The 14809-nt window shown below is 40.4% G+C and overlaps 1 protein-coding gene across 1 annotated transcript; it reads right to left on the reverse strand.

Moving 5' to 3' along the window:
* Positions 1-1678: 1678 nt before the first annotated feature.
* On the reverse strand, positions 1679-13052 carry LOC124860057. The gene is made up of 12 exons (XM_047353033.1): positions 12725-13052; positions 11031-11225; positions 10220-10352; positions 9091-10120; positions 8804-8934; positions 8516-8679; positions 8245-8399; positions 6804-6889; positions 6637-6728; positions 6521-6536; positions 3672-3815; positions 1679-2643 (listed from the first exon to the last, which is right to left on the reverse strand). The coding sequence occupies exons 1-12, from the start codon at positions 12863-12865 to the stop codon at positions 1796-1798; spliced, it is 3135 nt and encodes a 1044-aa protein (XP_047208989.1). The 5' UTR covers positions 12866-13052; the 3' UTR covers positions 1679-1795.
* Positions 13053-14809: the final 1757 nt, after the last annotated feature.

A 14809-nucleotide genomic window follows, 5' to 3' on the forward strand; every position in this document is an offset into this window, starting at 1 on the left:
CCTTTTTTTTTGTTTTGTTTTTTTTGCTGACAGGACACCTGTAACCTGTAACTCTATGCGTTACATTAACGCTCAGCTTGGACTCCTGCTTTACTTGCACTGCCATACTTGCACAATGATCACCTGCACTGTTGTATTGCTCTTGCATCTTATACTGCTCTACATTTACTCTCACTCACTTAAAACTGTGCACATATATTTATATTATATTGTAGATATGTTTATACTGTTTAATTTGTACTGTATTGCACTGACTACGCCAAAACAAATTCCTTGTATGTCCAAAAACGTACTTGGCAATAAAGCTTTTCTGATTCTGAAAAGTTTTCTAGTACTCAGAAATCCAAGTAGGTAAGTGAAAATGTACATACCAACTCTGACCTCAAAATCCAATATGGCTGCCTTTGATATAAAACAATGGGGGAAAAAAACTGCTTATCTGCAGTTCTGACAGTTTGTTCCTCATTAAATCCTTTTCACAAAATACTGGACAACTTCCCTTCTGTAGAAGTTGCTCAAAAATGCTTAGAAAGACTGCTGTTAGCTCCTGTTGCTAAACGTAGCTAGCCTGGTCACTGCTTTGAACCGAAACATGATTAAATTGGGGTTCGTGTGATTTCCAGATCCAAGACTCCGCAGAAGGAGTTCTCAAAATGTTTACCACCACCTTCTATTTCAAGAAGCAAAGATCAATTATAATGTGTTTATTAGGTCTACATCAACGTTTATTTGTTCATATTTACCTTGCAAATAATTAATACAAACAATTTTGCTGCAGTTATATAAGTAGGTGGGTTTCTTAAATCAACACTTACAATACAGCAACTTTCTTATTTTGCTTTTGAGTAAAGTCCATGTTTAAGAGCACTTTGTCCAAATGATGTTTATTTGTTTAGTCATTTTGACTTATTGGTTTTAAGGTACCATGAGTCAACATCCCATCTCAATTCATAGTGGCAACAGTTACACATCATATTAGATTGCCTTATATGACTGTAACAGTTAAACATCATCCCTTAATGTACAGTGAACCAAACACTTGAGCTCAATAAATACTTCAGCTAAATAAACACAGCAACTTTCTTATCTAGCAGTTTGATTGCTTCACTCTTATTTTGAACTTTTTACAAGGCAAATCTGCTTTTTTCATATCGACACAAGAAAGGTGGTTGTAGTTTTGTAACCTTAATGGTGTCAGAGGAAAAAAATTTAATAAAAAAAGGCAAAGAACCTTTTCTAATATATGTTCATGTGCAAACAGATTAGGTTTCCAAAATGATACATTTACAATGGAAATGTTTCACAGCACCTATTTTATGCTAACTTTTTGTGTTCTGGAAGGATTTCACTCATATATACAACTCTGCTGGCAGTAAACTAGAAACTTCAAGAGCATGGACCGACAGCACCTGCAAGATCTGCATTCCGCTTGCAATGTTCTCTCACGCAACAAATAGGCAACCCTGAACATAACAAATGAAGGCATGACCGCTGATGGTTTACTTAAAATCAGGCAGTTTCCCAAGGTCTCGACTTGCGTGCGAATGAGTGGAGGACCCTGAGAAAGCAACCTAATGCATCATGGTCTGCCCGGTTGGAGTTGTAGAATAGTCTTCAAATGCTTTAAATGGTTTAGGCAAGAAAAGCGGCACATTTTTTAATTCAATAAAGAAGAAACAACAAATAACTGATTTTATTATATATAAATAAATGGTAAAATAAAATATACAGTTTAGGTGTCATTAATGCAGAGGATACTTATTTGACAGGCATGATTCATTAGTTTAATGAAGCCTCAGAAGGCAGAACACCTCTCTCCCTTTTCCGTTGGGATCTTTTTGGTCACACTTAACTTTGATTTGAGAGAATGATCTGCTATCAGCTGACTGATTTCATTTTGTCTGTATGATGACAACCTTTGAGTTATCCAAGCTGCTTTTGACTCATCCTCGGGGCGACTCATGCTCCGTTTACAGGCCCTACCTATGAGGTAAACCACCTCGGCCACGTTGAGCAGCAGGCACACCCCAGACACTGCCAGCATGAACACTGTGAATATGGTCTTTTCTGTTGGTCTGGAGACGAAGCAGTCCACCGTGTTGGGGCAGGGGTACGAGTCACATTTCACCAAACGCACCATTTTAAAGTCAGGATAGATCAAGTAGAAGATGTAGAGGAATGCCACCTCCAGGACGATCCTGAAGATAATGCTGATCATGTATGTCCACCAAAGAGCTCCAGTGATCTGAAATTTCTGGTTCTTGATGTGCTCCAGCTCCCTGGGGCTGCCGCGGCCCGACCTTTTCATCGCCTTCTTGTCGACATGTCGCCGATGGGCCACATGCATCGCCACCAACAGGGCGGGGGTGGAGACCAGGATTAGCTGGAGAGCCCACAACCGGATGTGCGAGATGGGAAAGAACTGGTCGTAGCAGACGCTGTTGCAGCCGGGCTGCTGGGTGTTGCAGGTGAAGCCGGACTTCTCATCCCCCCAAACGCTCTCGGCGGCAACCACCAGCACCAGGATGCGGAAAATAAAGATGACGGAGAGCCAAATCCGTCCGATGCCGGTTGAATGCCTGTTTACACCGCTGATCACAGCATAAAAGCTCCCCCAATTCATCTTCGACTCCAGGTCTGTAGAAAGGTCAAGGTAGAATACATCTCTGATTATTTAATCAAAATGCATTTAAAAAAAAAGCTTTTACCTTTTTTAAAAGCCTCTTAAGAAAAAAAACACAATGTAATAGGAGACAAACTAAGCCTTTCCAGCAGCCCTGCCAAGAGTTGGTCTACTAATCATACTCTATCAATACTTATCTCAATGTAACAAAAGCAAAACAGTGTTACAAGATTAGTTTTCCGAGCCTTACCAGGCTCATCCGGCGGTGCAAGCAGCGTAAGCAGCACCGGGGCCAAAGATGACCATCCTGAGGCTTGACATGAACATTAAGCTGGGCTTGTGGGACACAGCTGACAAGACATGCCAAAGTAGCCTGCTGGCTCTATAAAAACAGGGGCGATGGCCTAACACAAAGCAGCATCACAAGACGCAAGAAATCGAAGCCAATTGCAAAACTTTTGCTGAGTCACGTGGTTTGCTGACACTGTATTAATACTGTACACCAAAACTGGCCTACGGATTCATTCAGATAGACACACAGAAGGAAGCTGCAATTCCTTCAAGGACCCAGACAAACAAGTCTGATCTATTGGCAAAAACAACATATAAAAAAAGATAGTTTCCTTTCAAACACTACACAGAATATGGAGTGCAAGGATTTGTCCTGTAAGCATACTTTCTTGATTTTATTGGCACATCAGCCATTAGCCATATGAAATCCAAGCTCTTTTCACAATGAATGTTAGTATAACACAAAATGAGGAAAGAGCACATATTTTACCTTCAGCTGTGGTGGTACACAAAAATGTGTACAAAAAGGAAGGAAAATAAATAAAATATTGTGCTTTTTGGCGAGCCAAAAGGCTGGATTGAGAACACCGCGCGTTTGGAAAATGCAAATCATTCCTCCGCCACTTGCCGCTGCCCTGCACCGTAGCAGTCATATGCTCTTATATAAACTATTTACATACAATGGCAGCCTTTATCAGGCTGCAACAAGACTCTTTAGAATTCGGATAAAACGCCTCGATTTCCGCCCACCCCGGGGCAAAAGAAGGAATCTGTGTGGACACAAAAGGCCTTAGCCCTGCCACATTATTTATTGTGCTTAGCAGGGCAGTGACGTGAAGGAAGCTTTTGACCTGGGCCACTTGCTGCAGAGAACCAGGTTGGCAGTTCACAAAACGCATGACTGTTCAGATAATCTACGGACAAAGAATGTGATGATCCTCTGAACTGTTCTTTTTGCAAATGCATTACACACCAGTGATGTTTTCGAATTATTTTCACAGCTTGAATACACCTTGGCAGAAACATTGGCCATAGTATTAACCCGCTTTTGTAAAATTATAACAAATTGTCACTCATTTACAACAGCAGTTTGTGCAGAACATATGAAAGAGCATTTATTGGACATGAACTGAAAGTGAAACGAGATTAATCACTCATTGCTCATGCTCTTAAACCCACCCAGGTGCACAATGCAGAAATGGATTTTATTTTATGGATCCGTGAAGTGATTCTTCACACTTGGTTCCCATTAAAATGTCTAAAAGAGGGGGAAAAAAGAAATTTAGAGTAACTAACTGAACTCCGGGGGAAACAATGCCCATTTGTCATGTCGCATACATTGAAATAATCTATAACAGTACACTGTGCCATTTCTGCATCACTTCTGACAAGTTCAGTGGGAGGGTTTACATGGAGAAGCCAATTCTTTGAATGAACTCAAAAACTCACATTTAACCCACAAGACAGACACAAAGACAAACTGTGCCAAAGACAGCAACTTTATTTCAAAAGCAGAAACATACATGCAATTGTACAATAACTTACATTAGCAAAGACAACAACTTTTTGACCTAAATCAAAAAACTCTAACGCAAAGAAACAAAAAAAGACAAAACAGAGGTTTTTTTGATATACAAACTAATTTCACAAAATAGCTAATCTAGTTTGACTGGAACCATCTATCACATGTGACAGGGTGCTTGTTATTTTGCTCAGTCATACATTCATCACATCTCATGTCCTCCTTCAACCCAAATATGACGCATGCTCTCCTACATTAAATCTCGGTATGTCATTAATCTCAGTTATACAAGTTGAATAATTTCTAGAAGTCAAAAGGAGAGAAAGAGATGTGAAGGGAAGGAATCGGATAGGTTTACCTAATACCATGTTTCTCTGGTTGTGGAAGTACCATTACAGTACGGTGGTACACAGAAGAAATACTGATAATTGATAGCATGTTAAATACAAATATCAAGTGTAATGTAGTGAGCAATAGTGAAGTAGGAACTAAATGGTGGTGGCACATTTTGCAAGGTTCTAGTCACCTATGAAGTTGCATTTAAGAACAAACTTCATCCAGGTCCAGCTCATAGTTTAAAAAGCGGTTAGATTTGCTGAATGATGAATTTACAGTGATCAAGCTAACTGATATTAGTAACACAAGCTAATAATGCATTTCTCTGCAATTTCCACTTTCAAATACTGTAACATGTTCACTAAACAGTGGTTGTAAAGAACCAAGTGTGCAACTCATTTAATCAAATAGTCAGATGTACAGATAAATCGCTTATTTTCCCCACTTGCTATCATTAATTGGATTTCTCCTCCAAAACAGTTCCAGTGCTTAGTCAAGAGTCTGTGCTAGAGACTGTTCTTAATTGGGAAAAGACCCGGATTGTTTCTCCACAAATAGAGAACCACGCTTCCCCAACCCCTATCTAATTGATACCACCAGTGCTGGAAAGAGAGAAGAAATATTAACACCACAGGAAAGGAGACAGTGAGCTCGTTATTCTTTTTAATGATGTTGAAGTTCTGTGTTTTTACCGTTTCTCTTAAACTGAATCGGGAAGAAAAACTCCAGAGTTTTAAACAGCATTTAAAACATTTTCTTTGGTTGTTAATCTTCGTGAGCTTACGTCTAGCTCTGACGAAAATGTTTGTTTTTCTTTGCTGACCTAGGAAATGCTTTTTCAATAAAATAGACCCAGTTCACTGTGCCAAAGTCTGTGCATGCAGTGGTGGAAATACATAGAACTGGTGCCAACAGCACCAGTTTAACTCTGGAACCGGTTTAGTGAGGGAAAACCCCAAGGTCTTATGTACTAGGCAACCATATTGAAATTTGAAGTCCAGTTGGTGAGAAATCTGATGTTACTACTTAGAATTCTGACTTCTAATTTTTCCAGTTTCTTTTTAAGTAAAAAAACTACTACTTAAATGGCATCCATCAACCAATCATGCAGTATCAATAAATAATACTTTTATTTCTTCTTTTCTTTCTGCTGCTTAATAAGTCCTATATTACGGTTTTAAAAAGCCTGTAGAGACGTTGTTACTTGGAAAACTTAGGTGGTCATTCCCATCAAAACTTCGAGAACCTCTGTGGTAATGAAAAGCAACCCATTTTAAGCAGAAGCGAAGGAAGTACAGAATGAATACATATAGTATTACTACACTTGGAATAGTCTACACAAACGCATATTAATAATGTGTGGCATGAAAAAATATAAACAAAAACATAACATAAAAAAATAACGACAAAACAACTAAATGCAAAAAGTTAAAACCAAACTGGCAAAGAAAGTAATTCTGCAGTAAGCCCAGTCAATAAAGTGAGGTTTCTGCTGAAGAGTTCAATCTTTAAAGTGAAATGTATGTTATTAATTAAGCCATTGCAGTTTGTGTAACAAATGAAACGCATGTTAAATACACCTCACTTTCAGAAGGTGAGGTAAAGATCAATAATGGCTCTAACTTCTAAACATACTACTAAAAACTGAACCACGTATGAGCTCTGTCTTAGCTAGAAGACTTTTGAAACCTAAGTTGACTCCCCTATGTGTATATATATATATATATACACACAAATAATTTGTACACAGCAGGTCAATCTAGACTTAGAATTGACATATTATGTGTAATAAAAGCCTCTTTTGCTACAAAGCAGATCTGAAATGTTCTTTTACTCTAGTTTCCTATAGAAACTCAGTCATAGCTTGCAGAGTTTTCTTCTTGTTGTGAGAGTAGCATGAGATGAGATATTTCTCCCATTCAGACTCCCGTTCCCTCATTTGAAGTTGAACAGCACCTATACATAAACAAGAGGCAACAAAAATAAGAATTGCAAGCAAAACGAGCCAAACTGCTAACTAACTCCACTTACTCTTCTTCAAAAGGCTGTTATTCTTTAGTTTGTCATGCTTTGCATGTCCATTTTGGGCCAATCTCAGAGAGAGAGATGCACCCCTCCTAAAAAACACACAAAAAAAAACAACACAAGAACTTACCAACTTTTTAACATATTTACAGTTACTTGCATAACTATCACTTTACAACAAGAAAATGTGTTTAGTGTGACTGATAAAACAGAGCAATGCATCCCTGTAGAGCTGAAGGTAAATGATTAATGATTTTCAAAATTCTAAAGATCTGTAAAGTTTGTTGTGCATTTGCATGACTGTGAATCCTTTGTAGAACCACCTTTAGATGCAGTTCTAGTTCCAAGTCTTTTGAGCTCTGTCTCTACCTCCTTGGTAGAGCAAGAGAATGAAATTTATTTTCCATCTTCGCAAATTAGCTCAAACTCAGTCTGATTGGATTGAGAGAAGGGCTGTGAACAGCAATCTGAGAGCATTGCCACAGATTCTTGACTGAACTTAGGTCTGGGCTTTGATTAGGCAGTCCTAACCAAACCTATAAATGTGCCTTGATTAAAACCATTCCACTGTGGCTCTAGCTGTATGTTTACAGTGGTTCTCCAACCTGATCTCAAGTATTTTGCAGCCTCTAACAGCTTTGCTTTCCAGTTTGCTCTGCATTTTGCTCCGTTAATCTCCACATTTTACTGACAACTTTTCTGTCACTGCTGAATAAACGCATCCCGACAGCATGATGCTGCCTTCACGTTTCACACTATAGGAATAAGTGTTTTCAGTATTACCTCTTTGCCATACACTGCAATTTCAGTCTCATCTGATCAGGAAACCAGCTTCTATGTCTGTGGTGCCACCTATCTGGCTTGGCCCATACTGCAAAAGGCACATCTTAAGGGATCTGAACAGTGGCTTTGTTCTTGCCATTTTCCCACAAAGGCCAGACAAATCAACAAATTCTCCCACCTGAGCTGTGGATGACCTGCCTGGTGTGTTACTTTATGGTCCAGTTAAGTGTTTTTTCACTAATGTTCTCTAAGAAAAACATTTTATTGAGGAGTATCAAAGTAAAGGGAGCTGAACACAAATGCCTCTGATACTTCTCAGATTTTGCATTTGTAAAACATTTCCCAACTATGCGTCATATATCTTGCTCTACACAATAATGCACGGCATTGTGTTGGTCTACCACATAAAATCCCAATAAAATGCATTAAAGATTGGGTTTGTATTATGACCAAATGAACATTTTTAAAGGACCAATGTACACAGTCACTATAGGTTCCATATGAGCATTTGGACTTTCCAAATTCAATACACCACTTCTATCTCAAAACTAAAATGGTTTCCGTATTTTAAAAACATTACTTAATGCCTCTAATGATTTGAACTGATGGCGTTTTCCTTCATTTCTTTAATGCATTAATAACCAAGTGGTTTATCATAAAGTACCTCATAGCTCCAAGTTTGCCCTTTTCCAGAAACAGCTCTACTGTAACTGTGGGCCCTTGTGGGTAGAATCTGGCATAGAGAGTCCTGTCATGTACCATCGCTTTGAACCAACCCACCGCCTCCTCAGTCCAATCTCTGCCATTAATGGGCGTCACCTGTAAGGGGAGGAAGCAGACATAGCACTGAATGGGAAATAGTGAATTTCCTTCATCATAAGGCAATAGAAAAAGCTCTGACTAAGTGCAGGGCAAAGGAGTAGTGGACTACTCACATGTGCCAGAGAAACCTGCAGAGCCTGAAGTGGCAACACAGCCATTTCTGGGGAGAGCAGCTTAATATTACAGAGTGAGACACAGTAACTGTCACCATAGTCCAGCCTTTTCACCTCCATGTTTATGGACGACTCTCTCCAAGGCCCATCTTTAGCATTATTATCTAGCATCCAAAAGACATAACAGGTTAGTCTGAAATTCCCAAGAGGTAATAGTCTGACTAAGGGACGCTGCTACCATCTAGAGGAAAGTCTTTGTAAAACCATTTTACATTCAACTGGACTCACATCTGCTCACTCCAGAGATCTTAGCCACCTGAGCTCTACACCAATGTTCATTTTGGGGAAGCCAGCAGATAACCTGAGCACCAATGTCTGGAATGCAGTTCTGCTCAGCATGCAAATGACTGACTTTAAGGCTGCAAATAAAAAAGAAGCAATTGCATGAGGAAGAACAATTAAACAAAAGGAATCTAAAACAGTAAGAGGCAAAAATAAATACGACCTAATTTAAATCCAAAACTGATTGGGGAATTGGTGACAGGGACGGAGATATGACTAAGCTCATGACTTACTCTGTGAAAAGAGCCTCCAGTTTCTTGGTGGAGTCAGCATGTTGGATGTAGAAGTTGCTGGGGCTGACAACATGAGATACCACCACTTCAGTTTCTTCAAACTTCCGGATCTCAAATTCGAGAATATTTACATTATTAGCTGCCAGCCCATCCGAATGGCCCAAGTTATTCTCGGGTCTGGGTTGTGTGCACTGCAGAGTTTGCAATTTCAATTCTATATTTGGACAAGGGTTCTCCACCCGAGGAAATGCATTTAGGGACTTTTCACTTTCCGAAGGACTACTATGTACAGATTCTTCCAGCGGAACCTCTGTGTAGATATCTCCCACATCCCATAATTCAGTTTGTGTGGCGATGACGCAACTGTAAATCAAAGATCCGTGAGAGTTGACTCTTTTCAATCTGAAAACTGCAGCTTGGCTAACATTGGTGTGCAACGTTTTAGGAGCTCGTTCATCAACACGATTGTCTGTCACATGTCTGAATTGGCAGCTTTTTTTTTTGATGGTAGCTGACGTTCGGAGTGGAGAATCCGAATTGTTTACCTTGTATTTGCATTTAGTACACTCCAAACCAGTGGGCTCGAGTAAACCAGTGGTTTTAGCTTTCTCTTTGAGAAAGCACAGCAGCTGGGAGGAAGTTTGCTTTTGGTGTTGCACCTGGACGTTGTCGCCATGGCCCCAGATTACCTGAGATTTAGGGTTACACTGCGTCATCTCTGAGAATGCATCTTGTAAAGGAGGTAGTAGTGGTTTCGACTTCTCTTCAGTGATCACATTGCTCTGAATAATGTCAGGAGGGACGTGCATGGAGACTTCTTTGGTTTTATCCTTAAAAACAGCCGTCTCTTTCGGCTTTAAAAAACAGGAGATGGCAGTGACAGCAGTGCTGTCGAAGCTGGATGACTTGTTGCCATGTTGCTGCACTAAAGGCCACAGAGAGTGGAGTGAAACTTTAATCTGCTGATGGGACAGAGAGGCTTTGAGTGGCTGAAAGTAGTTGAAGCTCACCCCGTCAAATGATTGACGGTCTGTGGACATAGAGGAAGCAAGGGCAGGTTTTATTCATTAAAGTCTGAAAATACATCCTTTATAGCCCTGAACTAAATCATTTGATTTATGTGACTTACCAGCTTTATGATCCTTTATGAAAGCTGAGAGCTTTGCAATTTCATTGCACTTTATGTCCACAGCCTTTGTAACAACTTTGAACCCACTGGTTGAAAAAGATGAGTTGAGGACACCATGTACCACTTCATATGTCTGTTGGACAAGTCAAAGTGGTTTAAAAAAGGCTGAAAATAGATATAACTAATAAAAACAGTTCTGGGAATTAACTAATAAGAGGAAAAACTATACTGAGCAGCAGTCATAAATCTAATCAAAACAGCCAAAGTACTGTCTTTCAACTCAGCTGCTCATAAATCTCTCCATCTTGGATCAAACCAAAATGCTAGATTGGATCAATTTGTTTGCTGGAGTCTTTTTTAGTTTAAAGGGCTCCATCACAGTGAAGGAAAACCAAAATTTGTCTGTGATTGTGTATATTTTGCACAAACACAGAAATACCAATGATGCAAACTGAAGAAGACTCACCATTCATCATGTAGTGACGAGTTGCTAGATTATGGAGGCCTAAAGTCAAATTATTACCAGATGATTTGTTTGTTCTTAGTAATTGGTAGTAAAAATCTCCCTTTTTTCACTAGTTGTTTTGAAGAAATATAGGCAATTTCCCAGCTAATGCAAAGGAATACCCCAAAAAAGGCCATAATTCAATATACAGTATAAAATAGTCTAATGAAATAACAAATGAACATGGCTTCCCCCATCTTTACAGGGTTTGGTGGCTCCTCTGGCTTTTTTCACTTTTGGTGTTTTCATACAAGGAGGAGCGATAGAGCAAACCTTTATATAACAGCTTTTTTACGGTAAAATTACCATCATGATTTCATCACCATCGATCCAACAGATTTTTTGAAGTCCACAGTCAAGGCACCAGGAACTTTTAAGGACCAGATGCTTGCTTCTGCTCATAAGCTTCATGGAGAGGTTTATTTCATTTTGCAGCAGGACTTGGCACCTGCCTACACTGCCAAACGTACCAAATGCTGGTTCAATGGCTGTGATGTTATTGATTGGTCAGCAGACTGGCCTGACTTGAACCCCAAAGAGAATCTATGGAGTAATGACACCAGGAAACTCAGAGACACCAGACCCAACAATGCAGATGACCACCTGAAGCCTGTTATCAAAGCAACCTGGGCTTCCATTACACCCGAAGCAGACACCATACCACCACCTACTGGACTGGAGTAAGGACAGGAAATTAACTAGAAAAAAACACAGATCTAACAGATTTGTGTTTTTCAAAAAATGACATAACATCAGCTATTATTTCTATTATATTAATTCCAAAAAGCTGCTCCATTCTAGAGTTAAGGTTGAATCTATTCAGTGCTTATTTAAGTCATCTCCTTTCTGGTTCATATGCAATGCATTCCATGAAAACATGTTGAGCATAGTCAGGCATATTGCAATGATCACACAACCCTGTTGTAGGTTTTCCAATCACTTTAAGTGTTTTGTTAAAACCTACATGACCTTATGTGTGATGTGTAATAACCAACTCTTTGTTTTCCATTTTTCTTTATTTTCCTTTCATGTCCCACAAATTTCTGAATGTCAATTATTTGCATTCAGGCTTACTTAGTGGAATGTAGAGATTTACTTTTTTAGATTGCAATGATTGTTTAGCTATAATGTCTGCCTTCTCCTTTAACTCACCCCCCACATGTCCATTTATCCAAACGTATTCTACTCTGACGCTTTTGAGGTACTTTGTACAGAATATGATAAATCTCATAAGATGCAGTTGAACAAAACCCTATACTATGTGAAACCTGCACATTCAGTTCAATTGCCAATCCAATTGTAGCTATGTATGTTGGTTTTGCTGTGTTCCCCATTTTCCTGCCAGGTGTAATTTGCTAGATGTGATTGATCATGTCCTTTGACAATAATTCATAGAGGCATTTCTTCCACTTTAATGTGTAAATGCTGCTACTAGTGACGTTCTAAATGCCACACATCATAACCACATCAGGTAGCTTGAAATTCAATCTTGACTTTATCCAATATGTTTCCAAGTACGTTTTTCATCAAAATGAATGCCCACGGACCTAACAAGTCTAACTTGTCCAAGTGTTTAATCATACAGTTTTAAGAACATTGATTTAAGTATTTTAGGAAAAGATAAAACAATTTTAAAAACCATTCACTGGACCACAATTCAGCTTCATTGACTGCCTTCTGCATTTTACCCTTAATATAATCTATATTGCGGTTCTTAATCCATAAAACTTCATCGTCTGATTATGATGATCTGACAATCCATGGTTCCACTTTCATTAATCACCATTATGAACAACACAGCACGACACACACGACGCTGAAGTACCATTCTCTACATTATATTTGAATATACTTTCCCCACTATGGCTTCAACAGTTCTTTAAAATAAACTGAAATGGCCAACATGCATGCTAGCTAGCTAGCTAAATAAATTGGTTTAGCTAACACAAACGTGACCTCTGAGCGTCACAGCTTTTCTCATCGATGCAGCTAAACATTACCTGGTTAGTGAAGTCCCGGAGTTCTTGCTCCAGCTTATTTCGAGCATTTTCCAGCAAATACAGTTTGTAAGTTAACTGCGCTTTCTGGACGGTTCTGGAAGGGCGCGGTTGACTCAACGTAATCATCTGCAGAGACGCCATATCCTCTAACTGTCAGATGGTCGATCCGCGCCACCTAATTCGAATTTTTCTGCGCGTGCGCAGTATCCCAAGATAGGACGCGTCAACGGGTAGATTTTCGTTAGAACGCCGGTCACTTTCATTGCGTTGTTAGCCAATTAGCGCTGAATATAGCTCCAAGTGTAAAAAAAAAAATACCATTCATTCTGGGTGTGAACTGTTACCACACCGCAGCATAGTGATGTCAAAATGAGGCTTTTTGAAGTATTTGAACCATTGTGTCATAAAGTGGTTCACAACCCAAAGCTTCATTCAATTCCCTTGGGTGACATCTACTGGAGGTAGTGATTGTTGCACCAATTGAAGCCCTGCAAATGTGATGCAACTCTTGTGTAAATAATAGCACTTATGTATGTACACTGCTCAAAAAAAGAAAGGGAACAACACAAACACAAACAACACAATATAACTCCAAGTAAATCAAACTTCTGTGAAATCAAACTGTCCACTTAGGAAGCAGCACTAATTGACAATCAATTTCACAAATGGAAAAGACAACAAGAGGAAATCTTTGGCGATTAGCAAGACACTCAATAAAGGAGTGGTTCTGCAGGTGGGGACCACAGACTACTTCTCAGTACCTATGCTTTCTGGCTGATGTTTTGGTCACTTTTGAATGTTGGTGGTGCTTTCACACTTGTGGTAGCATGAGACGGACTCTACAACACACACAAGTGGCTCAGGTAGTGCAGCTCATCCAGGATGGCACATCAATGCGAGCTGTGGCAAGAAGGTTTGCTGTATCTGTCAGCGTAGCTTCCAGAGTCTGGAGGCGCTACCAGGAGACAGGCCAGTACACCAGGAGACGTGGAGGAGGCCGTAGGAGGGCAACCACCCAGCAGCAGGACCCCTACCTCCGCTTTTGTGCAAGGAGGAACAGGAGGAGCACTGCCAGAGCCCTGCAAAATGACCTCCAGCAGGCCACAAATGTGCATGTGTCTGCACAAATGGTTAGAAACCGACTCCATGAGGATGGTATGAGGGCCCGACGTCCACAAATGGGGGTTGTGCTCACAGTCCAACACCGTGCAGGACGCTTGGCATTTGCCAGAGAACACCAGGATTGGCAAATTTGTCACTGGCGCCCTGTGCTCTTCACAGATGAAAGCAGGTTCACACTGAGCACATGTGACAGATGTGACAGAGTCTGGAGACACCGTGGAGAGTGATTTGCTGCCTGAAACATCCTTCAGCATGACCAGTTTGGCAGTGGGTCAGTAATGGTGTGGGGAGGCATTTCTTTGGAGGGCTGCACAGCCCTCCATGTGCTCGCCAGAGGTAGCCTGACTGCCATTAGGTACCAAGATGAGATCCTCAGACCCCTTTGTGAGACCATATGCTGGTGCGGTTGGCCCTGGGTTCCTCCTAATGCAGGACAATGCTAGACCTCATGTGGCTGGAGTGTGTCAGCAGTTCCTGCAAGATGAAGACATTGAAGCTATGGACTGGCCCGCCCGTTCCCCAGACAGGGGACCTGTCCTGTTTTGTGGATGAGTCAAACCACACTGAGATAGTCGAAGACAGGACAGGACTAATAATTTGTGAGTATAAGCTGGTGTTTTCCACATGCTGCTGAAGTTGGTATCCACTGGGACATCTGGGACATCATGTCTCGCTCCATCCACCAACATCACGTTGCACCACAGACTGTCCAGGAGTTGGTGGATGCTTTAGTCCAGGTCTGGGAGGAGATCCCTCAGGAGACCATCCACCGTCTCATCAGGAGCATGCCCAGGTGTTGTAGGGAGGTCATACAGGCACATGGAGGCCACACACAATACTGAGACTCATTTTGACTTGTTTTAAGGACATTACATCAAAGTTGGATCAGCCTGTAGTGTGTTTTTCCACTTTAATTTTGTGTGTGACTCCAAATCCAGGCCTCCATTGGTTAATAAATTTGAT

Source organism: Girardinichthys multiradiatus, chromosome 23, assembly GCF_021462225.1.
Source record: "Girardinichthys multiradiatus isolate DD_20200921_A chromosome 23, DD_fGirMul_XY1, whole genome shotgun sequence".
Classification (NCBI taxonomy): Eukaryota; Metazoa; Chordata; class Actinopteri; order Cyprinodontiformes; family Goodeidae; genus Girardinichthys; species Girardinichthys multiradiatus.